This window comes from Populus euphratica, unplaced genomic scaffold, assembly GCF_000495115.2.
Source record: "Populus euphratica unplaced genomic scaffold, PopEup_1.0 scaffold50.1, whole genome shotgun sequence".
In the NCBI taxonomy this organism is placed as follows: Eukaryota; Viridiplantae; Streptophyta; class Magnoliopsida; order Malpighiales; family Salicaceae; genus Populus; species Populus euphratica.
This window is the reverse complement of record NW_011499870.1, coordinates 897,988-924,131: the sequence shown is the minus strand read 5'-3', so window position 1 is coordinate 924,131 and position 26,144 is coordinate 897,988. Positions and strand designations below refer to the sequence as shown.

General features: G+C 33.5%; 5 protein-coding genes and 1 non-coding gene across 12 annotated transcripts in view; 4 read left to right on the top strand and 2 right to left on the bottom strand.

Moving 5' to 3' along the window:
• Positions 1–1,701: 1,701 nt before the first annotated feature.
• On the top strand, positions 1,702–1,773 carry TRNAG-UCC (transfer RNA glycine (anticodon UCC)). Its single transcript has one exon. It is a non-coding gene; the product is annotated as a tRNA-Gly (tRNA).
• A 415-nt stretch (positions 1,774–2,188) lies between these two features.
• Positions 2,189–3,754, bottom strand: LOC105127087 (HXXXD-type acyl-transferase family protein). The gene is made up of 2 exons (XM_011028206.1): positions 3,326–3,754; positions 2,189–3,166 (listed from the first exon to the last, which is right to left on the bottom strand). The coding sequence occupies exons 1-2, from the start codon at positions 3,740–3,742 to the stop codon at positions 2,246–2,248; spliced, it is 1,338 nt and encodes a 445-aa protein (XP_011026508.1). The 5' UTR covers positions 3,743–3,754; the 3' UTR covers positions 2,189–2,245.
• Positions 3,755–9,747: 5,993 nt separating this feature from the next.
• On the top strand, positions 9,748–12,211 carry LOC105127086 (V-type proton ATPase subunit c''2). Its single transcript, XM_011028204.1, has 4 exons — positions 9,748–9,956; positions 10,035–10,112; positions 11,155–11,325; positions 11,590–12,211. The coding sequence occupies exons 1-4, from the start codon at positions 9,853–9,855 to the stop codon at positions 11,753–11,755; spliced, it is 519 nt and encodes a 172-aa protein (XP_011026506.1). The 5' UTR covers positions 9,748–9,852; the 3' UTR covers positions 11,756–12,211.
• A 175-nt stretch (positions 12,212–12,386) lies between these two features.
• Positions 12,387–14,708, bottom strand: LOC105127085 (FAD/NAD(P)-binding oxidoreductase family protein). The gene is made up of 4 exons (XM_011028203.1): positions 14,390–14,708; positions 13,768–14,072; positions 13,382–13,592; positions 12,387–13,116 (listed from the first exon to the last, which is right to left on the bottom strand). Exons 1-4 carry the CDS (start codon positions 14,633–14,635, stop codon positions 12,616–12,618), a joined length of 1,263 nt encoding a protein of 420 aa, XP_011026505.1. The 5' UTR covers positions 14,636–14,708; the 3' UTR covers positions 12,387–12,615.
• Positions 14,709–15,316: 608 nt separating this feature from the next.
• On the top strand, positions 15,317–18,328 carry LOC105127079 (N-alpha-acetyltransferase 50). Its single transcript, XM_011028194.1, has 3 exons — positions 15,317–15,611; positions 17,253–17,375; positions 17,812–18,328. The coding sequence occupies exons 1-3, from the start codon at positions 15,458–15,460 to the stop codon at positions 18,021–18,023; spliced, it is 489 nt and encodes a 162-aa protein (XP_011026496.1). The 5' UTR covers positions 15,317–15,457; the 3' UTR covers positions 18,024–18,328.
• Positions 18,329–19,525: 1,197 nt separating this feature from the next.
• LOC105127080 (DNAse I-like superfamily protein) overlaps positions 19,526–26,144 on the top strand; it is an 8,281-nt gene continuing 1,662 nt past the window's right edge. For 2 of the 7 annotated variants that reach the window (XR_842538.1, XM_011028196.1), the window contains exons 1-12: positions 19,526–19,670; positions 19,750–20,259; positions 20,373–20,438; positions 20,939–20,991; positions 21,943–22,024; positions 22,144–22,193; positions 23,242–23,323; positions 23,910–24,002; positions 24,116–24,148; positions 24,236–24,342; positions 24,438–25,380; positions 25,862–25,947. Coding sequence is in view for 5 of the 7 variants with exons in the window: in XM_011028196.1 (XP_011026498.1) it covers positions 19,587–19,670; positions 19,750–20,259; positions 20,373–20,438; positions 20,939–20,991; positions 21,943–22,024; positions 22,144–22,193; positions 23,242–23,323; positions 23,910–24,002; positions 24,116–24,148; positions 24,236–24,342; positions 24,438–25,380; positions 25,862–25,947 (2,189 nt within the window). In the remaining 2 variants the exon portion in view is untranslated. The remainder of the gene's footprint in view (positions 19,671–19,749; positions 20,260–20,372; positions 20,439–20,938; positions 20,992–21,942; positions 22,025–22,143; positions 22,194–23,241; positions 23,324–23,909; positions 24,003–24,115; positions 24,149–24,235; positions 24,343–24,437; positions 25,381–25,861; positions 25,948–26,144) is intronic. The other 5 variants (XR_842537.1, XM_011028195.1, XM_011028198.1 and 2 more) reach the window with 4 other exon arrangements.

Genomic DNA, 26,144 nt, shown 5'->3' with positions numbered 1-26,144 from the left:
GATCAAGCGATCACGAATTCAAATCTTACCATTTTTATTTATTTAATAAAAATAAAGTAGAATGTAATGTGAGACTATATAAGTTTTAAATCCAAAAAACTTTCACTTGGTTGAGATGGTTCTTTGATATCATATTAAATTCTTGATAACTAAGCGATCACGAATTCAAATCTCACAATCTCTATTTATTTAATAAAAATCAATCACAAAGTAATGTCAGTCTATACAAGTTTCAAGCTTAACAGACTTTCACTTAAGGAGGTGTATTAGAGAATAATATAAATCATATCTTGAGACTCTATCTAACAGTTTAAACTTAGGATGAGATGGTTCTTTGACAAAAAAATATATTTAAATGTTATTAATATTTTTTTATAGTGAAAAAAATTAAATCATGGGAGAATTTATTTGATATAAACCAATTGACTTTACTAGTTTAAAAAACAATTCATACAACCTATGAAAATAAAATTTGACCAAATAAAATTTCAAAATAATATATTTTTTAAATATTAAAATAACAACATATTAGATTAACTTGGGATAACTCATACTAACATGTCAAATTCGCGATTTGGGTTATGAGACTATGATAACCCTATTAAAAAAATTAAAATAAATTATAAAGTTTAATTTCCAATCAATTCAATATAGAAAAAGAGACAATGAGTCAATTATTAATTTTTAATCAACTCAATATAGAAAGAGAGACAATGAGTCAATTATATTAACTTGTGACTTAGGTAATGAGACAAGAATAATCCAATAAAAAGCAAGTCCAATGTTCAAGGACGCGTGATCTAGATCATGAGACCGATATAAATTCTTAAAAAAATTAAAAAATGACTTGATTTAACCAATATTAAAATGTCAAAACTCGTAATCTTGATCGTGAGACTAAGATATTCTCATAAAAAGTAAATCAAAACAGATTATGAAACTCAATTATCAAATAATCCAATATTAAATGATAATTTTTTTAAAAAAATTAATTAAATAAAAGACATAAAAAAACAACTCGAATCAACTTGAATTAACCCATTAAACACTATTTTCGGTTCATGAAACTAGTATAACCTAATGAAAAATATGCAGAATAAATCATTAAGTTTAATTCTCAATTAAATCAATATTAAATGATCAAATTAAAAAAATAAAAATAAAAATAAAAAATCTAAGTTAACCGAGTTAACCTATTTAATCAGGTTAACTAGTCAAATTTAAGATTTGTATTGTAAGAATATAATAATTAAATATAAATAAATTTAATATTAAAAAAGAAAAAAACATTAATTAAAAAAATAAAGAAAAAAGAAAAAGCAAAGCAACCACTATTAATAGTAAAGACGAGGGCTGCCGCACCTTGTGCTGGACAGAATTCTCATTCTCTTTTCCAACTTTCTGTCATTGTCTCTTCAGATTCCCATTGCTCTCTTGTGAGGCCCAAGGAATTGTTTTTATTGTCGGCTCGTTATATTAAGCCCATGTTTGTAGTCCATTAGTTTAGCCCACAAACCTAAATAAATATGTATGTATGTATATATATACATGATCAATTAAATAAACAGTTTTTTAATTTTGGCAACAAGAAGAGAACCATGAAATTCTCCGGTTGACTGAAAATTTGGAGTGGGTTGACTTGCTGACTATCACTCTCTAGAATTCAAACATTATATATTTTTAACTAACCCTCCCAAAGCAGCGTTTGTAGTCCAACGGTTAGGATAATTGCCTTCCAAGCAATAGACCCGGGTTCGACTCCCGGCAGACGCACTGTTGCTGCTGTTTGATTTCACTGAACTCTTTCCTTAAAAATTTCGTTTTGGCCCCTGTAGTCTTAACCTCGTCATTGACATGGCATGCACATGATAGGTTGGCTGATGGGAGGGTCATGGTATTTGGAAGGCTTGAGAGATGCTGTAGATGTGGTGCCAGTCGATTGCATTTGATCCCTTCCAACTACAGGTCGTTGACCACTTGAAAACGGAAATGTATATAATAAAGAAATTTAGAATGGTAATTGATATTTCCAATTAATCTTGCTAAATTTGAAACCTGAAATGAACAGCTCGAGAAATTTAATTATGATCATCGACAATATCCAATTTATAAGCTAAACTGATATCTGCAATATCCATATGCAATAATTATGGATGAAGTTTAGCATTCAACAAACTTTGATGAGCTTTTCTGGGAGTTCTGATAATAACAAGTGATAAGCAAGCTATTAGCTTTCAGCATACTGTTAATTATTCACCCCCATTAAAATAGTTGGAGAGAAATGCAGAATGAGATCATCTTCACATAGTCTAGCCGCCTCATCTTCTGGGAGTGTAACCATGACTGTCCTGCTCAATGGACCCTCACATGGCGGCGATGGAAGGACCAAAACATGTCCTGCCCCCACGACTGGTTCCACATAGGAGGACACACGGATTGGGACAAATCCTTCTTCAAACACAGCTAAATAGGGGTCCACGGCTTCCAAGCTAGCACACATGAGTTCACAGCCATTCATCGGAGGAGGAGATTGACAGCCATTATGTTCAAGCCATTCGATCAAGTCAATGATCCCATCGTTGTCCATTTTTGCCATGACTTCTCCGATTGCCTTAGCAACATCCGATAACTTGTGTTCTGTTAAGGACTTTGAGTTAACTTTGTTATATACCATGCAGTTTCCGAAAAATCCATTATCCAGGTGCAACACATTTCTCATGTCTGAACATATAGACATGTCTATCAGACGGTCTCCTGCTCCTTTCAATTTGCTTATACAAACCCAAAATAACCCCCCCAATGCCTCGAATGGTGACGGGATAGACTGATCGATTGCATTCGTGGCTTGACCATTTGCCATGCAAGCTCGGACCATAGGGTCCGAAAATGCAAGAGCAATAGTCGCATGCTTTGTGTCAGTTACCAAATTTGTTTTATCAGCAATAGGTTTATAGCAATTGATCAACTCCATGTAAGGCTCGTGGCTGGAATTTTTCCCGCCGGGTCTTCGAGGCGGCAGCTGATGGAAAAGAGGAGGGTTGAGCATTTTCCCGGTGAGTGTCACGTCGGCCCAGGCCTTAACGAACATGGTGGCACAAGTGGGATCAGCTAGCAGGTGAAAGCAGCTCAAGCCAATTGCTAGTCCACCTTCTCCAAATTCAGTTATCTGAAAGGCAATAAAAAATGAGCAGAACCCTAATTTCTTACAGGGTTTTAGCAATGATAAATCCCAATCACACAAATGAAATTCTAACAAGAATAAAAATGTCATAAAATGGAACGTATGTTTAATTAGCCATTGATCAAGAGAGACTTTCTTTTTCACCTGAACATAGAAGGTAGACCAAAAATAAGGCTTATGGTACATTTCTTCCCAGTGAACAAGCTTAAGCTCCTGCTCTCTATCTACACTCTTTAACCAGTCTTCAACACTTCCTTTTATTCTAGCCTCCACCATTCTTACACCAGCATCATTGCACTTGATCATCCAATGACCTTTCGGGTCCTTCAACAGCCTGCCTGTCACTATAGGAAAACATGTAAGCATTTCAGACAGAGACTCTCTTAGCTTCTTGGTTATTTCTCCAGGCTCCCTCCCTCCTGGGGTTCGAAAATAGTACACAGATCTTAGGTGGTTTTGTTCCATAAGGCGATCTAAAACTGAAAGCGAGCAGTGTTTTCCTGGTTGCACTGATTTTGTGCTAACAACAGTGCGTTTGCAAATGCAGGTGATATCAGCCATTTCTAGGAAGGATGCTAGGGACTTGGAGTGACTTCAGGTAGATTTTGAGAGTGCAATTTATAGGCAGAGATGTAGGAATGGAGCTTTGGGGGGTTCCTTGTTTCATGGCTACCTGAAAAAACAATCTTCGTGCATTTGTGGAAATGGTTTTTTCATGAGCCATTCATGAAAACTATTCGATTAGAATACGTAGTGGGATATATGACCTTGATTACTCGAATTAATTAATTAATAATCTTTCACCATTGGCAATATACATGGTCCATTTTAGAGATCGCATCTAACAAGACTCGCATCCAATATACATGGTCCGCCCCAAACATTTGATCAATAATACATGGTCCGCCCCAAACATTTGATCAACAATTTTTTTTTGTTTTGTTTTGTTTTTTTTTTATCAACAATTTTATTTATTTATTTAGAAGCTTATTAGTATAAATCATAGTTTCATATTTGACGATCCAGAAAAAAACATCTAAATTATTGAGTTAATACGTGTATTTAGATCAATTGTTTTTATTAAAAAAATATCGCTTCGTTCCATAAAATATTTCTTTGGAGTTGACTCGATCGGATTTAAACCGAGTTTTATTAAGTCAATCAAACCATTAAAAATCTAGGATTAACCATGTTTTTCATTAATAAGATTTCAAGCCATAGATTTTTAAAATGAATTTATCAAGATAGGCTGAAATTAATAACCGTGGCAACTTCTATCATTTCTAAATTCTTACGAATACAAGGATGAAATATATAATTTTTAAAATGAATCTAACTTACTAATATAGGGATGGAATATATCATTTTTAAAATGAATCTAACTTACGAATACAGGGATGAAATATATAATTTTTGAAACTATGAGGACTGATTGATTAGTTTTTATTAATTTACTTAGGATTATTGGTAGGGGTGCTACTGGGTTGGGAGCCAGATATTTTTTAGCCCTTTTTCTTCTTAATCTTTCTACTGGGCTGCTGCCTAAAAGATAAAGGATCAATATTACCAAAAATATATTAAGTTTTAGAGTTGCCCTTAATTATCAAATAACTAACATAAAGAAGCTAATAAAATGTGCATTTCTTTCTTTCTTTCTTTTATTTCCCCTCTTTAAACCCTCTACATATGATTATATTTCATAAATATTAAAAATAATTTAAGGAGCTGTCTTAGCGGTGACGTGCTCTTTTTATAGTAATTAAAATGCAGGTGGTGTTTTTCATATGCTTTATCTCATACAATTTTTTTATTCTATGTTTTTTATTAAATCTAATTATTTAATATTTTATTTATTAAAAATTAAATTTTATAACTTTGATTTTTATATAATTATTCTAATCTTATAATTCAGGTCACAAGTTTAACGAGTTAATCTATTGACTCATGTTTTTTTAATTGACTTTTTCCCTTTTAATTTTATTATTCAAAATTAAGTTAATTAAAATTTGAGCTTCATGACTTGTTTCAATTTATTTTCTACGATTTTATCTCAATTTCATCATCCAAATCATGATTTTTGTATGTTAACTTGGGTCGTTTTATTGTATTTTTTTTTCAATTTCATCATTTAATATTAAGTCTATTGGGAATTAGACTTTATAATTTATTTTGATTTTTTTATAGAGTTATCCAGGTCTTATAATTTGGATCGTGGATTTAATAGGCTAACCAACTTGACTTAGGTCTTTTCTTTTCTTTTCTTTTTTTAATGATTTTTTTCAATTTCATCCTTTAATTTTGGGTTGTTTGAGAATTGGGCTCTAAATTATTTTTTATATGTTTTTTACGGAGTTATCATGGTATCATTTTTTATGAAGTTATCATAGTCTCATAACTTAGGTCATAGATTTAGCACATTAATCTAGATCAATTTAATATATTGTCATCTTAATATTAGAAAGAAAATGTGTCGTTTTAAATCTTTTTTAATAAAACTATATTTTTACCAGTTGTTTTGGTTGCCTTTAAATCCACCAAGCCAACTAGGTCACATCAGATGAACCCTCATACAATTTAGTTTTTTTTTTTCTACTAGAAAAATATTAGCATTGTTTAGACATTTTGTTTACGTTAATAAAAATATATATAAGCCGTAGTATAGTGCGAAGTAACAATCTAGTCTAGAACTACAATATAAGCATTAAAACTCTAATTAGCCCTCCAAATAAATACATTATTTTTTATTGAAATAAAAAAAAATTCTTTATCCATAACAAACTCAACTTAAGAATTAAAAAAAGCTAAATCTTTTTTTGAAAATCATTGTTAACTTAGATTTATTTATATTGTTTACTAAAATAATGTAATGATGATTTTTTTTCTTCACATAAAAAATCTTAAAACTAGTTACTGGGTGTAGTAAGGTCTTTTCATAAGATAAATTAGTTATTACTAAATTGATTAGTATTAAATAAGTCTTTTTCGATTTAAAAATACAGTGAAATAACCAAAACATTCAATCTAGCACCAAAAAAAAATTTGGTATTTTTACAATGTTTTTTTGTTGTTATTACCATATCAAATAAGGGTAAATTTTGTATTTGACTAAGTATACAAAAAGTAAATCAACAAAAAATAAACCATAATACCCTTAAAAGAAAAGTTATTAAAAATGATGTTAAATAGCCTTTTTAATCTTTTCATAATGGTTTTTTTTTTGTTATTACTATGTCAGCTTATGAGCAATTTAATATTTAATTAACTATAAAAAATAACAAAAAGATATAGGTGTGTGTAGCGCACTCCGTAGGGTGTGGGAAATACTTATACACTTTGGACAATATGTGTAGCGCCTTTCAATAATCAATAATACCTTTCTACTATGTTGTTTAAAGCATTGCAACATCTTTTTTTTTATATGTGTGGCATTTGTAAGTGGTGATATGATAGTTTGTTGCCAGTGTGTCTTTTTTTTTTTCCCCCTGAAAATTACAGTTGGGTCTTTTTTATTGTTGGTATTTAAATTTCAACCTTTATTTTTTTAATTTCTGATTTTTTTATCTTTTGAAAAAGTTTTATTGCTTTCAATTCCATCTTTCAATCCAAGTTTATAATATTATTTGTTTTCATTTTTTTTTTGTTATTACTATGTCAGCTTATGAGAAATTTAATATTTAATTAAATATAAAAAATAACAAAAAGGTATAGGTGTGTGTAGGGCACTCTGCAGGGTGTGGGAAATGCTTATACACTTTGGACAATATATGTAGCACCTTTCAATAATCAATAATACTTTTCTACTATGTCATTTAAAGCGTTGCAACATCTTTTTTTTATATGTGCAGCATCTGTAACTGGTGATATGATAGTTTGTTGCCAGTGTGTCTTTTTTTTTTTGTTTCTTCCCTTGAAAATTACAGTTGAGTCTTTTTTATTGTTGGTATTTAAATTTCAACCTTTATTTTTTTAATTTCTGATTTTTTTATCTTTTAAAAAAGTTTTATTGCTTTCAATTCCATCTTTCAATCCAAGTTTATAATATTATTTGTTTTCAATTTTTTCCTCATTGTTTCGATTTTTAATTTTTTTTCTTGGCTCTTCTATAATGTTTTATTTTTATTTTTTAATTTCATCCTTAAATCTAAATATATGGTATATTATTTTTACCAATCTAGTCCTCATTCTTTTTATGTTTTTTCCTTTTGCTAAATTGATTTTTTTTTCTATTTCACCCTTTAATTAAATATAAAAATTGTTTTGTGTTTCAATTTTGATCTTTATTCTTTTAATTATTCTTTTATTTGTTTTCAATCCTTTTGTATAATTAAGATTATTTTTTCTTAATTTCATCCTTTAAATTTTGATTGATTGAAAAATTGAGTTTCATGGTTTTTCTATATAGAGTAATTTGGGTCTAATGACTCAATTCATAATTTTGAAAAGTTAACATGATTTAACACATATACTTTTAATTATCTTTATTTTTTTCTATTAAGTTATTCTAATTTTATAGTATGGGCTATGAATTTGACGAGATATTCCAGGTTTGCTTTGTCTTTTGTCAACTTGGGTCGTTTTATTGTATTTTTTTTTTAATTTCATCATTTAATATTAAGTCTATTGGGAATTAGATTTTATAATTTATTTTAATTTTTTTATAGAGTTATCCAGGTCTTATAATTTGGATCGTGGGTTTAATAGGCTAACCAACTTGACTTAGGTCTTTTGTTTTCTTTTCTTTTTTTAATGATTTTTTTCAATTTCATCCTTTAATTTTGGGTTGTTTGAGAATTGGGCTCTAAATTATTTTTTATATGTTTTTTACGGAGTTATCATGGTATCATAACTTAGATTTATTTATATTGTTTACTAAAATAATGTAATGATGATTTTTTTTCTTCACACCAAAAATTTTAAAACTAGTTATTGGGTGTAGTAAGGTCTTTTCATAAGATAAATTAGTTATTACTAAATTGATTAGTAGTAAATAAGTCTTTTTCGATTTAAAAATACAGTGAAACAACCAAAACATTCAATCTAGTACCAAAAAACAATTTGGTATTTTTACAATGTTTTTTTGTTGTTATTACCATATCAAATAAGGGTAAATTTTGTATTTGACTAAGTATACAAAAAGTAAATAAAAAAAAATAAACCATAATACCCTTAAAAGAAAAGTTATTAAAAATGATGTTAAATAACCTTTTTAATCTTTTCATAATGGTTTTTTTTTTTTGTTATTACTATGTCAGCTTATGAGCAATTTAATATTTAATTAACTATAAAAAATAACAAAAAGATATAGGTGTGTGTAGCGCACTCCGTAGGGTGTGGGAAATACTTATACACTTTGGACAATATGTGTAGCGCCTTTCAATAATCAATAATACCTTTCTACTATGTTGTTTAAAGCATTGCAACATCTTTTTTTTTATATGTGTGGCATTTGTAAGTGGTGATATGATAGTTTGTTGCCAGTGTGTCTTTTTTTTTTTCCCCCTGAAAATTACAGTTGGGTCTTTTTTATTGTTGGTATTTAAATTTCAACCTTTATTTTTTTAATTTCTGATTTTTTTATCTTTTAAAAAAGTTTTATTGCTTTCAATTCCATCTTTCAATCCAAGCTTATAATATTATTTGTTTTCAATTTTGTCCTCATTGTTTCGATTTCTAATTTTTTTTCTTGGCTCTTTTATAATGTTTTATTTTTATTTTTTAATTTCATCCTTAAATCTAAATATATGGTATATTATTTTTACCAATCTAGTCCTCATTCTTTTTATGTTTTTTCCTTTTGCTAAATTGATTTTTCTTTTCTATTTCACCCTTCAATTAAATATAAAATTTGTTTTGTGTTTCAATTTTGATCTTTATTCTTTTAATTATTCTTTTATTTGTTTTGAATCCTTTTGTATAATTAAGATTATTTTTTCTTAATTTCATCCTTTAAATTTTGATTGATTGAAAAATTGAGTTTCATGGTTTTTCTATATAGAGTAATTTGGGTCTAATGACTCAATTCATAATTTTGAAAAGTTAACATGATTTAACACATATATTTTTAATTATCTTTATTTTTTCTATTAAGTTATTTTAATTTTATAGTATGGGCTATGAATTTGACGAGATATTCCAAGCTTGCTTTATCTTGATTATCAGGGTTATAGATTTATAATGCTAACTCGAGTTGATTAAAGCTAATTTTTAAATTGTTTTTACTGAATTTTATCTTGTTGTATTTAATGAGTAATATTTTTTCTCATGTTATTATGATATATTTTTTTTATTTGATCCACATGTTGTTAATACTTTTTTTTATTATTTAATTAAAATAAAGTTAATTTATTTGATCCAAATCAAGTCTATGACCTGACTGGAGAAGTGCATGCATAAAACATTTTTTTTTCAGAACAGAATGGACTAGTTAGAGTATTATCTTTCCTAGGCTATTTAAGATCAGGGACCATCTTGGAAGTTCTTGAAATCACAACGACTACAATATTGTAAAAATTAGAAATGTAGGGACGAAGATATAGTTTATCCAACTTCAAATATTCACATACTCGCGAACAGCACGTGCTATACCCATCTCCTTCCCTCTCCTTCCCGTCCCCCTCTCTCAACGCAAATAGAAAACAATCAGATCGGAGGTAAAAAATAAGATCAGAAAAATGTCAAGCTCATGGTCGCAAGCACTCGTTAAGATCTCTCCTTACACTTTTTCTGCCGTCGGAATCGCCGTCGCCATCGGTGTTTCCGTCCTCGGCGCTGCCTGGTACCACAGTGACTTGGTCATTTTGATGTGTGCTAAACACCTTTTTTTAATTATTATTATTATTATGTGATTTGATAGGGGGATTTATATAACCGGGAGTAGTTTAATTGGTGCTGCAATCAAGGCTCCACGCATTACCTCTAAGAATCTCATCAGGTAATTATAAATTACATAAACCCTAATTTTCTTTTTTTCTTTTTCATTTTTAATTCCAATTTGATTTGTGTGTGAAATGGTGAAGGTTTGATTTTCAAGGGCTTTTTTATGTGTTTTTTGTGGGGTTTTCTTTTTGTAAATTCATGATTGATTGATTGATTATAGGATCTACTTGTGTTACGAACTGATGTTTGGCCTTTAATGCTGATTGCATCTGTTATAAGAATTGAATCAAAATTGATGAGTATTAGCTGCATTTTTTTTTAGTAATAAGGTTTGAAGGAAGAATGTTGGCGGTGAAATTTTTTCTTTTGTTTTTGGAAGGAGGAGGTGGTAGGGATTTGTGCTATGTATATTGCTTTTATACGTATGGAACTCTGTTGGGGGGTGTTGGCGGCTGATTTCTTTGGTGTTGGGTTGCAGAATCTCACTAGTGAATTGCTTTTTTCAAGTCCTTGTAACCTGAACTATTTAGAGAAGGGGGTTCTTTAAATGGTTTTGGAATGGACAAAAGACTCTAGAAGGTAATTTTGAGAACGTTAATGTTACTATCTCATCCAAATATGGTTTGAGGTGTATTTTTATTGGTAGTCTTGCATAATTTGTATTTAACCTCTTTTGAGTTTATGCTAGGTAGCTAGAGCATGTTCATATGTTTAAGAGTTCTTGAGAATTTTAACTGATGATTGTGATGCATTGAATTAGAAGGCTTAAGGTAGAGTGTCAGGTTTAACACTGAGATGAAAGAATTGCTATTTTAGCTAGATTTTGATTGTTATTAGTTCAATTCATTTCCTCAGTCTTCAAGGCCCTATCAAAGTCTATCTACATGCAATATGGTTCCATTTCATGAATGGAACAGAACTTTGGTCATATTAATTTGAGTTTTAGGAGGTTTTTGAGTTTCATGCAACTGTTAAGAATGATCTGGTTGCAAAACCTGCTTTTATTCTGCTTGTGAAGTTATGTGATGATAATTGAATTTATGAAATTTAAGTGATGCCTTCAAAAAATGACTTTCTCAATCACTTGTGTTTCTCAGTGTGATTTTTTGTGAGGCTGTTGCAATATATGGTGTTATTGTAGCAATTATTCTACAAACAAAGTTAGAGAGTGTTCCAGCATCACAGATTTATGACCCTGAGTCTCTTAGAGCTGGATATGCAATTTTTGCCTCTGGGATTATCGTGGGCTTTGCAAACCTTGTCTGCGGGTCAGTATCTTCACCTGTGTTCCTTGCATCTTCTACTGAAATATCCCTTATATGCATATACTTGTATGATAGAGTGATGTTAAGCATCAAGATGTATTTAACACAAAAGTTTCACGAATAGACACAGATGGCATGCTCTTAATCAATTGTAACTTTTGACCGTTTTAATTATGTGAGGATTCACGTCTTTATGGTTCACTAATCTATCATTTTCTTAATGATACATGCCCTTCAGTTTTATTTTCTTTTTGGGTTGGATACCAGATTGTGCGTGGGTATAATTGGAAGCAGCTGTGCTTTGTCTGATGCTCAAAACTCTTCACTTTTTGTGAAGATTCTGGTGATTGAGATTTTTGGTAGTGCACTCGGGTTGTTTGGAGTGATTGTTGGAATTATTATGTCAGCCCAAGCAACCTGGCCTGCAAAATAAGTTTAATTTGTTTTTCTTATCAGAATGCGGAAATCAGTTACGATCAATACATGTTGTGTAACCTAAATGAACTTCGAATTTTATTCATTCAATTGTAGTAGGCTTGTATAAACTTGAGTGGAAATGTAATGCCGTCTCTCATAGTCCAAGTTATGCCCATTTGACTGGTGGAAGGGTCAAAGCATCATGGCCCGTGGAAGGATGGGTGTTTAATCATTCTGTGGTGTTTAGCAGACAATGTCATTTCAATATTCCCCTGCTTGATATGAGTTGTTCCGAGATGCAGCGGCCACTCAGTTGTGGAATTGGCCTCTTAGAGTTGTAAAAGAAGTGATTTTTCCAGTTGACCAGCATACAAATAATGGAAGGCATCCCTATTTTCTTTTTTCTGTAAGCGAAAACTAGTATCTTCTTGTCAATTAAGGCCTTGAGTGAATTTTCATTTCAATTTCCGGATAAGAAGGCTGGCTCTCTGTTTGTTCCATCTTTAACCAAATTTTTTGCTAATAATGACATTGAGATTAATTTCAGCCATGTTCATGAGACTAAAAACATTTGTCACTGCTGAAGATCAAAAAGCTATGATTTGCATGCCAACAAAGTTCTGGCAAGAAGTTTAAGAATCTCCCTCTGCATCGTGAAATGATTTGCAAGTTGCATGAGAGAACTGTCTTGTGAACTGAAAGCTAAATTCTTTCAGAATGTTCATGCAATCTATATTCTCTTGAAACACAGGCTCTCTCGTTTGCATTCCTTTTATATATGAATCTATACGGAAAAATCCAGCAGAAGAACTGGATTTAAGAAATAAAGAAGAGCAGAAGAACACCAAGAGTTTTCTGCTCATGAGGAGCATAACATCAATCAACTGACAAAGGAACACTAGCAAAGAAAGGCATGTTTTTCTGTTGAAGCTCTTCACATTCCTCTGCACTTGCTGTCTTCGGATCAAAAGGCTTGCGATCAAGAAGAGCTAAGCCTTGCTTGATTTGACCCACTCTGCGTGAGTGTAGGACTTGTTTAGAAGTGACTGGTAGTCGAATGCGCTGATATTCCTCAAGAGCTGAAGGTATATTTTCTGCTCCCCACTTCTCAATACATTTTCCTAGAACCGCTGCATCCAATATCGACATGTTTGTGCTTCTGACGCCATGAGGAGTTGTGGGGTGAGCAGCATCTCCGATTAATACCACGTTGTCCAGAAAGATTCGCTCGAGAGGATCACAATCATATATGATATTTATGAAAGGCTCCTTTGTTTCTCTCATGACTCTCACCAATTCAGGACCCCAAGTTCTCTCTGCTTCTTGATACATATTTTCTATCATATCACTGCTTACTTTCATGGTCACTGAGTTTCCCTGAAAAAGTTTCAAGTAATAATTTCAGAGCTCTAGCCTCCAGCAGCTTTAACTGCTACAGAACATTGCAAGAGTTTCAATACATCATCCCATCGTTAATGCTTCCTACCATTCCTTGTTAGAAACTTTGGCCTCGTTGTGCCTAATCCATCTTCAAACTAAAACCTTTTCACAGTTTGAAATATGGACTATACGCAGTTAAAAACTAGATTTGTGAAGGCCGGGAAATGGAAATTTTATTAATGGAGTGAGAATCGAAAATCACCTTCTGTTCAGGTTCAGGTTGATGAACATACCAAATCCAGTTGAGCCTTTTGCTAAGAAGTTCATAAAGCACAGTGTGGCTTCCAGTGTTCAGATCAAAGTATAAGCATCTTCCAAGATCGGGGTACACTCTTTGGATGCTCATTATAGTTTCTGAATTCTCCTTTCCTGAAAAATCAAGAACTCCTCTCCAAGCACAGTAACCTGAATACCTGCAGAACAAGTAATACTTACCATCAACTAGTATAAATCATATCAAGTGGGAGTAGTGCCAGCGATAACCCCTCGACCAGCCTGTGGTCATCATCATTGACGAAATTGAGTGATTCAGTATAAATCATATCAGCAACACATTGTCTGAATGACGAAAGGCAGTAATGAACAAACCTTAATTTCAGGTCAGGTAGAAAAGTCTTTCGGATTGAAGAGAGGCATCCATCTGCTGCAACAAGCAAGTCCCCATTTATCTCAATAATCTCTTCAGTTTGAAGAGCTTTAGCCTCAACTGTAACAGAGGTTTTGTCTTCAGAAGTCCTGAACGAAAGGTACAAATGACCCCACAAAAATACTTCTGCTGGTAGTGCATTGTACAGAAGACCATGAAGATCTGCCCAGTGTGCAGCTCTGAAATTGAAATCCTCATCTCTTGTTAATATCCTGCTGACTTTCTTTTCTCCATCTGCTGTTTGATTCTGTAAGATAACAAAAGGCCCGAGAAGGAAAAGTGGTGCCATTCAGTATTGCTGCGCAACTGATGAGGCGCTTCCCTCTCAGGATATGACCCCCCTTGTTCTAAACAAAAGAATCCGATCCCAGTTTCTTTACATAAGATCTAGTAAGCTAGGGTGACCCTCCTTCTCGGGATTTAATCCCTCTAATTCAAGTGAAATTCGATCTCAATCGATTGGCATAAGGCCAAATAATTTTTAATTAATTTCAACATGAGGAAAATCTGTGAAAAAGATGGATTAAGAAAAGGCAAAAAAAGGGACTAAGAATTTGTGCAAACCTGATCAATTGTTAGAGGCAAGGTGGTCTGTTGGAGAAGCTGAGGCTGGCGTAGCCAGGACTCAATAATGTTAAAAGCCTGCCTGTCAAGTGCGAGGCCGGCACCAGTAGGGCTCCCTTTAGGAGGTTGGCTTGATTTCTCAAGCACCACAACATCCCATCCAGCTGAAATGAGGGCATGTGCACATGACACCCCTGCTATGCTCCCTCCTACTATTACTGCCTTGGCTTTCGTCTTCTCTCCCATTTTTTTCTCTGCTTCGACTTCCTTTCAGCAGTTAGGTTGTTAGAATGTATATGGGCTGTGTGGATGATAAAGTTCCTGGCTACTAGGCAATTTTTCTGGCAAAAAATCAAATGGCTGTCTTTGTCAACTTGCTAGTGAGTCCTTTGTTGTTATTTTACTTTGGACTTGCATGCTGGTGTCATGTAGATGCTTTGTTTTGTCTTGCTATTTTACATATGTTTTGCTATTCTAATCTCCATTGAAAATTCTATTTTAAATAGATAGTAAGCATTTTAAAAAATATATTTTAAAGAAAGATATTCTAAAATTATATATATAAAAACAACAGGTTAGCCCAAATCATATTTGTTATCGCAATATTTATAAAAAAATATTATTTTAAATATTTATTTTAAGTTAAATTATTTTTTTAGTTGTCTTCTAAATTATTTTTGAACTCGTCAAAGTAATTAAGTGATGTTAAATTAATTTCTAATTTTTTTATTAAAAAAATTTACAACTCCTAAATATTTTTTTTATATTACAAAAATAATGTAACTAGCACATGAAGCACAGCAGACTAAATTTTATAAGCGCAACACATTTTGATAGCCCAAAATAGAAACTGAAACTTAGTCTTCTTCCTGTACTGGGTCGTAGTGGTGGACTAATAAAGCCCATCGGACCTTCAAAATATTCTTGCTAGCCGAACAGAAATTCAAGCGAATCAACTAGAAAATAACTGCTTGTCAAATCCCCAATTCGGAAGCAACGTAGCCTTATATACCCCCAATTACAAATCTTTGGTGTTCCGTATCTCCTTGGTTTGTTTGGAAATCTAAAATGGGGGCAGGGCGTCAAGTATCAATATCCCTAGATGGAGTGAGAGACAAGAACGTGATGCAGCTTACGAAGCTAAACATTGCTCTCTTTCCTGTTCGTTATAATGAAAAATATTACGCTGATGCCCTTGCTTCTGGCGATTTCACCAAGCTAGGTTTGTAATTGTTTCTCTCTTAACATATATGTGTGTCTTTCTGCGCGTTATTTTTGGTTTTTTTTCTTTTGTTATTGATTTTGTGAAATGGGTTGCTGGGTTTCGTGTGTTTTGGTTTTTCTTTATAGGATTTGTTGTTTTGTTCTTCTTTTTTTCCGTGTGGGTTTTCTCGTTGAATTTTTGGGACTCTTTCAATTTGCGAGAAAGTGTTTTTGTTTGTTAAAATGTTGCTTGAATGTCAAATGCTAGCAAACTGGTGTTGCTTGTAATTATTTGTTGTTGAATTTAAGATATAAAGTGCTGATGCTTTGAACTTCTGCCGCTGTCAATAAAGGGAAATTATAATTAATTCAAAACCTGGTCGTTGTGTTTGTGTATGTTCTAGTTCTAGTTTCCATGTTTTTGATTATTGAATTTTCTTGAGTATGTTAATTCATGTGAAATGTGAATGACAAAAGTTAAAGAAACAACCCAACACAAGGGACCTCCAACAACGCAACACAAGGGACCTCCGTACTACCTTTGATATTTTTGTTCACTTTCAGTTTCCCCCACGGGTTATTTTCTGCGTGAACTCATGATAGGCCATTTAGTTTATTCTTACCACCTTGTTACCAGTTTTATTGTGTATTTTTGTAGCCTTTTTGGGTTCTCAAATTAGTTAAACTTGCCTTTCTTTTTGCAATCTTTTGTTGGCTGTTGCGTTGTTGTGCATTGGATGTAACTATATAAATGTGTTGATCTCATTCTTCTTTTCATTTATGGGTTTTATAGGTTCAGTAAATGTTTTTTTTAGTCTGTATTCCATTTTTTGTGTAAAGCTGCTTCATCATCTCAGGATTCTAATTGTTGATAAATTTATTTTTTATTATGTCTCCTCATTTGGATGGCTGTTTTAAATTTATAGCCATTTCCTTTTGGGATGGAACGTCAATACTTAGGATTGACATTTCAGCTTTGTTAAACACAAATCTACATTTCTTGTAGTTTTGATTATTTCACAATATGTTTGTCAGATATCCTGATTTTTAACAAATATCTTGAATGGTGTATTGGTTTTTGATGATCCGAATAGGTTAAGATGTGGTTTTTTTTTTTGTCAGTTTTTTTTTGTTGTTTTTTTAAAAAAATATTTAAATTGTCAATTTAACCAATAACTTGGGCAACATGTCTAGTTTTGTGCTAAGAGCTATTCATGTAATGTGGAAATTTCCAAGCTGTTAACTTCTATATCGGTTGGAGAAATATTATATTCTGTCTTAGGAGATGCATTAAAACCATTAGTTTCATAATTAGTTGATAACTGCTGCGCAACATTATGTCAAGTAATAATGTAGTTTAAACACTTCCAAATATGTTTGCCTTAGCTTTATGTTCTGAAATATGTATAACATGTCTTTCTGTATGGATCTATCATGAAGATCTAACCACATGATCTATAGAATAAACATCATGGTGCTTGTGATTAATTGTTCCTCGTTTTTAGACACATGTACCACACAGATGAGTGAAAATGTGGTATACACCACACTTAAAGAAACAAGAATTGTGGCATTCTTCACCTTATCTCAGTGTATGTAATGGCAGAGTGCAACATTTCATGATAAGTCAGTTGTACTAAGCTTTGGGATTTTTTTCCAGCATATTACAGTGACATCTGTGTTGGTGCAATTGCATGCCGACTGGAGAAGAAAGAAGGCGGAGCTGTCCGCGTTTACATCATGACATTAGGTGTTTTAGCACCATATCGCAGGCTAGGCATTGGTGAGCAAACCACTTATATTCCTCTTATGGTAGAAGTCTATGTTTTTTTTATTATGAATTTGATCCTGACACACAAATGATGCTCAAGTAAATGTGTCGAAAAGAAAGGGTGAAAGCCTCCTCCTTGAACCTGAACCAGTTTTTGCTGAAAACATTTTTAACTTAATTTATCTGTCTGCATGCTACCTCCTTGTTTCTGATTCCCAACTTGCCTTGCAGGTTTTGCAAACTATTAGCAGTAGAGTCACTATATTAAATAAGAACCACAAAGTATCAGGAACTCTGTTGTAGTTTACATTTATGAATAGTCAAAACCCCTTTTCTGGAAAGTCCTCTGGTTTTGAACTTATTCCTCCAAGTCTGAACAGGGAGCAAATATTTGTGAAAGAAAGTTTTGGCAGATGCATTTACTGATCAAATTTGTGTGATTGTGCAGGTACAAAGCTGTTGAATCATGTTCTTGATCTCTGCTCAAAGCAAAATATCTCTGAGATTTACCTGCATGTACAGACAAACAACGAAGATGCCCTTAACTTTTACAAGAAATTTGGATTTGAAATCACGGACACCATCCAGAACTATTACACGAACATTACTCCGCCTGACTGCTATCTTCTTACAAAACTGATCACTCAAACAAAGAAATAATGTCACAGAGCTAGTAGTTCAGTGGAAACTCTGCTTTTTTTCTCATATTTATTGAACTTTACCTGGGTTCAGTTGTACTATTGAGGTTCCATGGATGCTACTGGTGAAATGATGGGTTAAAAGTTCACCTGCTAAAATCTGTGGACCAAATGAGTTGTTATGGTTCTAAACAGTCATACAAACTTTTTGTAGTCTTGTATTTCTTTGAGGCTCTAAGAAGGGTCTGGCATTTTATAAGATTCTGATTGCTGTCTTTTAGACGGATCAAAGATCCAATTATCGAAATTGTGATTTCATACTGTGAATGGCAGCTCGTCTTGGTGTTTCATTTGCAGGCTCTGAATGTTATGGCTATGCCAAGCCATTCATATATATACAACAACCATGCATAGTTTCGCAATCAACTTCATTCAGTGCACGCGGAAAAAGCCTCGGCCTTATCGTAAGGCAGGCGAGGTTGCATTGCTATATCTATCCCATGGAAGATTTCTGGCAAGGCGGACAAGTTCCGGGCATTGCATTGCTTCACATGATCAATAGAAGAGTTCCGAGTTAGAACCCGGCATGGTCAGTTCAGGTGTCTTTGACCTCAGGAGAGCTGTTATATGCAGCTTAGTTTACAGTAGTCAATCGGGCTTATCATGACGAACCTGACGGTGATTTATTACAGTGTGTATATTATTTGGAGGCTTGAGAGCAGACAAACAATGCAATGCCCGCTCATCTGGGAAAAGCAGTCTTCATATGTCAAAAGTATATTGTATCTGCATTTTCTGTTTAGCAGGCCAAACCACCAGCAAAAGCATCTCCTTCATGAAGAATAGACTCTGTCAGTCAATAAGCATCCCTTGAACCACCGAGTCTCTGCCGATAACACTCCACAACATATTAGCAGAGGTGACAAGGAGAGTGCATTGATTTTGAAAGCTCTACAGTATTATTCTTCAGTAAAACGACTGAATGAAACCATTAACAAATTTTGGTTAACTTCACCACTCCTCTAACAAAAAAGAAGAAGTTATTTTTTGGTTCTGTTAAAAAATTTCAATAAAAAACAAATTCATAGTAACTTTAAGTTAAAATATTTCTAAATAAAATAAAAATTAATATCCAAATCAAAATTTATTATATACAAAATTGGATTGGATTGATATGATTTTGTTTGAGAATACAGTAATAATTATTGTTTTTTACTTGAAAATATATAAAAATAATATTTTTTTAAAAAATTATTTTTTATATTAATATATCAAAATAATTTAAAATTATATATAAAATTATTTTTTTAAAAAATAATTTTCTTAAAAAACTATTTGGAATGCAATTTGACACTGCCTTTCAAAAATTTCTATCTGCTGCCCGATTCGTGATATACAATTTTTTTAGGGTTTTATCCGTTATCAACGGTAATATTTATATTATTCAATTTTAAGGAGATGGGTTATTCTAGAGAAAGGGGTTTTTTTTTAAAAAATAAATTAATGTGTTAATATAAAAAATAAAATTTTGAACACTTGCGCGACTAAAGTCGAACACAATTTCCCACGGTGGCTCTCTCCGTCCATGAAGCGCTCTGCTCCTCCTGTCCAATTCCTCGCCGCCGCTTTCGCCGTTGATTCCGCCTCCATGTCTTCTCGCCGCCCTCCAGTACTCCCTCTCCCTCTCAAAAATCTGTTAAAGAGTTAGTTACTTAACTCTTTTCACTAATTCTAACTGTTTTTAATAGCAGTACCGTGGCAGTAATAACAGAAATCAGTGGGGAAGAACCTTTTCGAACGGTCCGTATACAGAAGTCTCCAATTTAGGGTTCCTCCAAGGAGAAGCAAATCACAACTTCACTCCACGACCTTCGCCACGGCCTCCTCCGCGTTATTATCAAAATCAACAATTTCGCCAACCACCACCACCACAACCGTCCGATCAAAACCGGATATTCTGGTATTCTCCACCGTTCAATCAAAATCACAATCGACAGTTCTTCAACCAGAATCACAGGCTGCGGAGGCCAGCTAAGCCGTTGGATTATAGGAATTGGGAGTATGCCAAAACGGCGCCTCCTCGTGACTCTGAAAGATTTATAGTTCTTTCTTATAATATATTAGCTGATTATCTAGCAATCAATCACAGAAGCAAACTTTATTATCATATACCACGGCATATGTTAGATTGGGAATGGCGAAAGAGGAATATAATTTTCGAGCTTGGTTTGTGGTCTGCTGATATAATGTGTTTTCAGGTATAATTAATAGTAATTAATCTAATTTAGTGTTTAATTTTTCTCATTTGGTTTTGATAGTAATAGAGGTTATTTCTACGTTTTTTATTTTGATTGGTTGTAACTGTTTTTAGGAGGTTGATAGGTTTGGGGACTTGGAAGAGATGTTGAAGGTCCGGGGATACAGTGGAATTTGGAAGGTGGGTTTTTTCGCAAGGCAATTAGTTCCTTTATTTATGAAATGCGGAATTGTGCAATTTTATGATTTTATGAGCCAGTTTGTGTTTGTATTTGCTGAGTTGTCTGGTTTATGTATTTTATGTGCATTAATAATTGTTTTGTTTTGTTTTGAGATTATGAGGATTCATAGTTTAAGGAGTTCGAGTGCAGGAATTGAGCTTAAAAGATGTAATTGTTAGATTTGTAATTGTAATTTTCTGGTTTCATGTGATGGTTGATAATGAGGTTTGCCATTTTTTATGTTTTTTTTTTAATGGGACTTGCATGACACATTTGACTGTAATGGTATATCTTTACAAGCTGTAACTCTTGCATGCAACAGGTTGATGACCAGTAGCCTGAGAAATTTGAATTAGATATCAGCGAGCTGTTATAGGACAGTTACTCAGTTTGTTCAAAAATGTTAAGATGTTTTTCTTTTTATGAAGTTTGGTCTGACAACATTCTCTTTTACATATAGATGCGGACTGGCAATGCAATTGATGGTTGTGCAGTTTTTTGGAGAACATCAAGGTAATATCCCAGCTAGTTCTAGCAGCCATTGATCTGTGGCATTCATGGGTCCCGTTAACAGCACTGCGTTTTGATAAATTATCAGGCTACCACCTGCATAATGCCAATTATTTAAGATGGTTTGATGTACTTGCTATTGTTTCATTCACTTGCTGCCCTTAAGGTTTTTCAATTTCATTCATTTCAGTCTATTTTCCTTGAACTTTCTTCTCTAAAAGTTATCCTTCTTCTGTTGTGCTTCTGTGGTACCATTTGTTTGCATTTTAGCTGGTGCACTTCTTTCTCAGTTATGAGGTAGAGCCAGATGCTCACAAGTCAACAACAGGAAACTGTTTTGCAAGATTTCACTGTCATGAAATTTCAATCATTGGGAAACTCAGTTCCTTCTAGGTTGGCTCCTCTAGCATATCACCATATTGCCTCTACCTTTCCATAAATGTGTCTCCCCCTAGCTTCATCAAAGTTAGCATGCAAAACAACAGCTGGTATTCAAATGCCCAATCAGCTGTGAAAAATGAAAAAGCTCTATATTTTGTGGTCTATGAGTGCTCACTGCATGACATTAGAATGTGAGATGATTAATGTTCTATATATACTTCTCATTGTCTTGATTGTATTTCTCATTTCAAGTGGCATAGTATTTTGGTTGACCCTGTACTGCTTTATTTCTTTGAGGCAGTTTATTTCAAATTTATCTTCTGTCAGATGGGAAAGGTATATCAAAATTCATTACATTTTTTTATTCCGTTTCCTTCTTTTCCTTTTCCAGGGAATCAATTGTTTGAGTGTTTAATTTTCCTCTATTTATCTTTCGTTTGCTCCTTTTCCGAGATTTTATAAAAAACTTTTTGATGACTTTTCTCGATAGAATAGAGAAAATATCTTTTGGTGATGTAGTCTAGTACCTCAACTAGTTTGGGATTAAAACTTTGCTATTGTTGTTTATGTTAGGTTCAGATTGGTCCATGAAGAATCCATTGAGTTCAATAAACATGGACTTCGGGATAATGTTGCTCAGATATGTGTGCTAGAGGTATCATGTCTTCATATCTTGGAAACTTTCTCCTCAAGTCTTTCCTTACTGTTTCCTGAATAAGTTGGTCCATGTGGCTTTCATGTTATTGAGTCAGTTTTTCTTTTCTTTTCTTTTAGCAGTTAATAAGACAAGACAACACTGCAGACACATCAACTCTACCTACAAGGTGCTCGTTTAACAAATTTTGTTTGAGATGTTTATTACATTATGAGAAATATCAATTAATAGCTTGCACAAAAATTAAAACTTCAGAAACATTATTATAAATATCAATAAATAGCATGTACAAAAGTTAAAAACTTCAGAATTTTTAATGCAAAACTCTGAAGGATCATTACAAAAAAGGAAATCCATTCATTCTTCTCGATATGAACTCTGTGTTTTGTAGGTTTTTAGTACCTATGTAGAACACATCTGGAGATAATGCTTGGTCTTCTTTTGCCTTTTGCTGGTCCTTTAGAATTTTGCTTCATCCTAGTATCATGTAGAATTTGATTTTTATCCTGTGAACCTTGCACATTGCATAAGTTCGGGCAAGTTTTATCTGCTATTATGAATGTGCTCCACAGATGGACTTGTTTATAGTGTCTTTCAAGATTGTGATGGCAAGTTTAGAAGTTTATATGATGAGCATTTTGAACTCAAGTTGATGGCATTGTTTGTGGCTAATCTCTTATGTGATCAACTTGAATTTGCTCTCACTCATTCTAGTGATTGTGGATAAAGGAACTATATATGCATGAATTTATACGTACCACTTAAAATTTGGTAGCCTCAACACCTTAACCATTCAAGCGCTTTTAATTGATACACCCCACTCCAGCTTGAGTTCAGATGTACTTGCAGTCCCAACATAATTTGCTTATGCAGATCTAGTAATAGCTTGTTTTGAAGTTCTGCTGTCTCTATATGCAATGGAAAAATCTATACAAATGGAAGAGTTATTCATACAATCTTACAAACTGATGTGGCAAGTGATGAGTGATGTTTTAAGTGATTTACTTGTCATGTAAATGATCTATAAATCTATTTTATTAAATGTTATTAGTGTTAGCAAGTATTTTGGTGCAATTTTTTTCTGTTTGTATTGTCTTACTCGTTTGTAATTAGATCTTTGCAATATCAATTTCCAACACAGTACTGTATGCTTTTTTGTTGTGTTTATTCAAACATATGATAAATTTTGCATCTCAGTCAGCATTCTGTATTTGCAGCTCAACCATTTCTAATAAAGTTCTCATATGTAACATTCATGTGCTTTACAATCCCAAAAGAGGAGATATTAAGCTTGGTCAGGTATTCACCATCTGTAGAGTAATCCATACAGCTTTTCTTTAATGTGTTAGTCTTTTGATATGTACTCTCTGTCTTTCAAAGAGTGCCCATTTGTTTCTATTCTATCACAAAGTATATCTGATGTCCATTATCAAAGAGTCAAAGCATTAATTCATTTACTTTCCTATTACTTCCCATTTCCCATTAAAAATCAAATAATGTCATTTCTTCCTGCTTTTGCAAGTATGCTTAGAAAACTCATTTTCATTTGATATGAATATGAGTTGGCTTAATATTCGTTGACAATCATTGATATGTGTGTATAGCCAGGGACAGGAGGGATTATATTTTGTTGGCTTAGAAATTGGTTTGCTTTATTGTCACGCCCGTGCTCGCACACCAGTTCTTTCTATAAGACCCAAAATGGGAACTCATACTGACACCAGCACTTTTTTAGCTTCACAGCTGATCCCTCACCAGATGCTTAGTCTCACATGGAATTGGTTTTTTGTGAATAATTGCTTACAATTTTAGTTCTTGTATGCCAGTCAAAACACATATGAATGCGTTAAGTTAGGTCTTTGACTAGCATGCCTTTGCCTAGCAGGTCAGGATGCTTCTAGATAGGGCTCATGCTGTTTCAAAAGCCTGGAATGATGCCCCGGTTATTCTTTGTGGCGATTTTAATTGTACTCCAAAGGTCACTTCTAGTTCAGCATTTCTTAAAAGTCGAGATCTGGTGTGTTTGGTCTTTTATGGCATGTTTAATCTGTTATATTTATTATGACAGTGATGTTTGTGCTTTTGCATCAGAGCCCGTTATACAACTTCATTTCAGAACAGAAGGTAACTTTTTGTTCTTCCTTTATTTACTGCCATGTTAGATGATTGATGAACTGCAAACAACATGTTAATTTCATTGGTGTCTGGCAGTTGGATTTCTCAGGAATTGATAGGGGTAAAGTATCAGGACAAGCTTCTGCTGAAATATGCAGTTCTAGGCCATATAATTTTGGTCATAATCCTAATGCTTGTCCTGGGTAAGTTTCCACAATTCAACTAAATCTTGTAACCTCTGATGTTTTTGTGAACTTCTGACAATTGACCCTAAAAAAAGGCCTGCAAACTATTGCAGGACTCAGTCCTCTTATAATTCGGTTCAAGCTCCATTAATGGTAGATAGCAAGCAGAGTGATACACTCCCGGACACGCAGAAGCAGAATAATCAACATGAGAGGCTGGGAGATGTTCCTTCTGTTAATGACTACTCTCAGCCCAAACATACAAGAACTGTGCTGAATGCTTTGGATGTGAGTGTAGGTAGTGAACTGTGTGTTGAAGAGAGAGAACTGTACAAAGCAGTCGAGCAAGGCTCAACAATATTTGATGGTGAGGGCAAGTTACCTGTTGATCAAATGAGTGATGAGATGAACAAATCAATTCCTCCACTGACCTCCCATCCTGAAGATGCCTACTCTGACAAGAGGGAACAAAGAGAAGGAGGAAATTCTACTTCTCTTCTTAATCAATTATCATCATGTGAGCATTCATCACGTACAAATACAGAAAATATAAGGGAAAAGTTGGCTGATCATGAAATCTCTATTTCAGCACATCCTTCATCTCAGCCAATTGTTGATGATGAGAAAACTGAACTTTCACCCTCCTATCAAGTCAACATCTCAGATGTTTCGGTTAGTTATGTGGATGATAAGCTAGTGGAGGATGTTTCTCTTCAGGATCTAAATGACTTATTTCCAGAAAGTAGAACAATAGGGGAAGACCAAAGTACTTTTTTATCTGCGCTACATGGAGTGGAGGGCTCATTGTCACACGACCCTAATTATTCCCCAAAAGGATTCGCATCTGATCTAAATGACTCTCAGTTGGATTCTCCTGATGACGAAGTTCTGGATGATTTTCCTCTGGGACTTGATTCTGAGGGTGCTGGTGTGGGGAAAACTGCAGACGATCCATCATTATGGACCCCCATGGAAATAGTGACCGCTACAGGCACTGTAGACTGCATGTTTGTGGAACATCCGCTAAAGCTTAAAAGCACATATACACAAGTTGAGGTAAATAGCATGATGTTACACCTTTTCTTTATCTATTGTTTTTCACTGTTGATTCCTCTAAAACTCAATTTGATTGAAGGGAGGGTAATTGAGGAAGAAGTAAAACGGTAAGGCAAAGGGTTGGGATAGGAAGGCTGATGAAAAAGGCATGTGATGGCGATTCTATGTCCTCTATCACATGAAATAGTACTGTTTGAAAAAGCTCTGAATTCTCAGAAACAACATTATGCACTGTGACTAGCTACCACTACATGCTATCAATTTTGCAAGTTCTCCCTGAATTTGATTGGTTTTGGCCTTTGAAGTTAGTGCAGAATCTACAAGGAATAAAAGTCTAATAAAAGAAATTGATTAACTATTATCTGTACTTTTATAAAGGGACTAAATTACAGGACCTATATAGAAAGGGGGGCCAGTATTATCTTATCAAGGGGAGTAAAACAACTTAACACTGAAATTCTGTATTTATGCATGTTTGCAGGACTGTTATGGGACAAGAGACCCAAATGGAGAACCCTTGGTGACCAGCTACAACAGGTGTTTCTTCGGCACAGTTGATTATATATGGTAAGTTGAAAAGGTTCTGCAGTTCCTTGTTTCTACTCTGCATATCAGTTTTCTCATTGTTCTTTGAATAATCACAGGGAAAAACTTACTTAAGAAAGGGTTCTTATGGCCCTGCTACTGGTTGTGGTGTGGCAAGCACATCTAGCCTAGTGGCTCGGGGGGCGGGGGGGGGGGGTTTTTTAGAATTAATTATGAAT

Coding starts and splice junctions, on each gene's coding strand:
- LOC105127087 (XM_011028206.1), bottom strand. CDS start 3,742: ATGGCTGATATCACCTGCATTTGCAAACGCACTGTTGTTAGCACAAAA. Junction 3,167..3,325: donor GGTCTACCTTCTATGTTCAG/GTGAAAAAGAAA, acceptor ATTGCCTTTCAG/ATAACTGAATTTGGAGAAGG.
- LOC105127086 (XM_011028204.1), top strand. CDS start 9,853: ATGTCAAGCTCATGGTCGCAAGCACTCGTTAAGATCTCTCCTTACACT. Junction 10,113..11,154: donor ACCTCTAAGAATCTCATCAG/GTAATTATAAAT, acceptor TGTGTTTCTCAG/TGTGATTTTTTGTGAGGCTG. Junction 11,326..11,589: donor TTTGCAAACCTTGTCTGCGG/GTCAGTATCTTC, acceptor GTTGGATACCAG/ATTGTGCGTGGGTATAATTG.
- LOC105127085 (XM_011028203.1), bottom strand. CDS start 14,635: ATGGGAGAGAAGACGAAAGCCAAGGCAGTAATAGTAGGAGGGAGCATA. Junction 13,593..13,767: donor CTACCTGACCTGAAATTAAG/GTTTGTTCATTA, acceptor CTTGTTCTGCAG/GTATTCAGGTTACTGTGCTT. Junction 13,117..13,381: donor AACCTGAACCTGAACAGAAG/GTGATTTTCGAT, acceptor AAACTTTTTCAG/GGAAACTCAGTGACCATGAA.
- LOC105127079 (XM_011028194.1), top strand. CDS start 15,458: ATGGGGGCAGGGCGTCAAGTATCAATATCCCTAGATGGAGTGAGAGAC. Junction 15,612..17,252: donor TGGCGATTTCACCAAGCTAG/GTTTGTAATTGT, acceptor ATTTTTTTCCAG/CATATTACAGTGACATCTGT. Junction 17,376..17,811: donor ATATCGCAGGCTAGGCATTG/GTGAGCAAACCA, acceptor GTGATTGTGCAG/GTACAAAGCTGTTGAATCAT.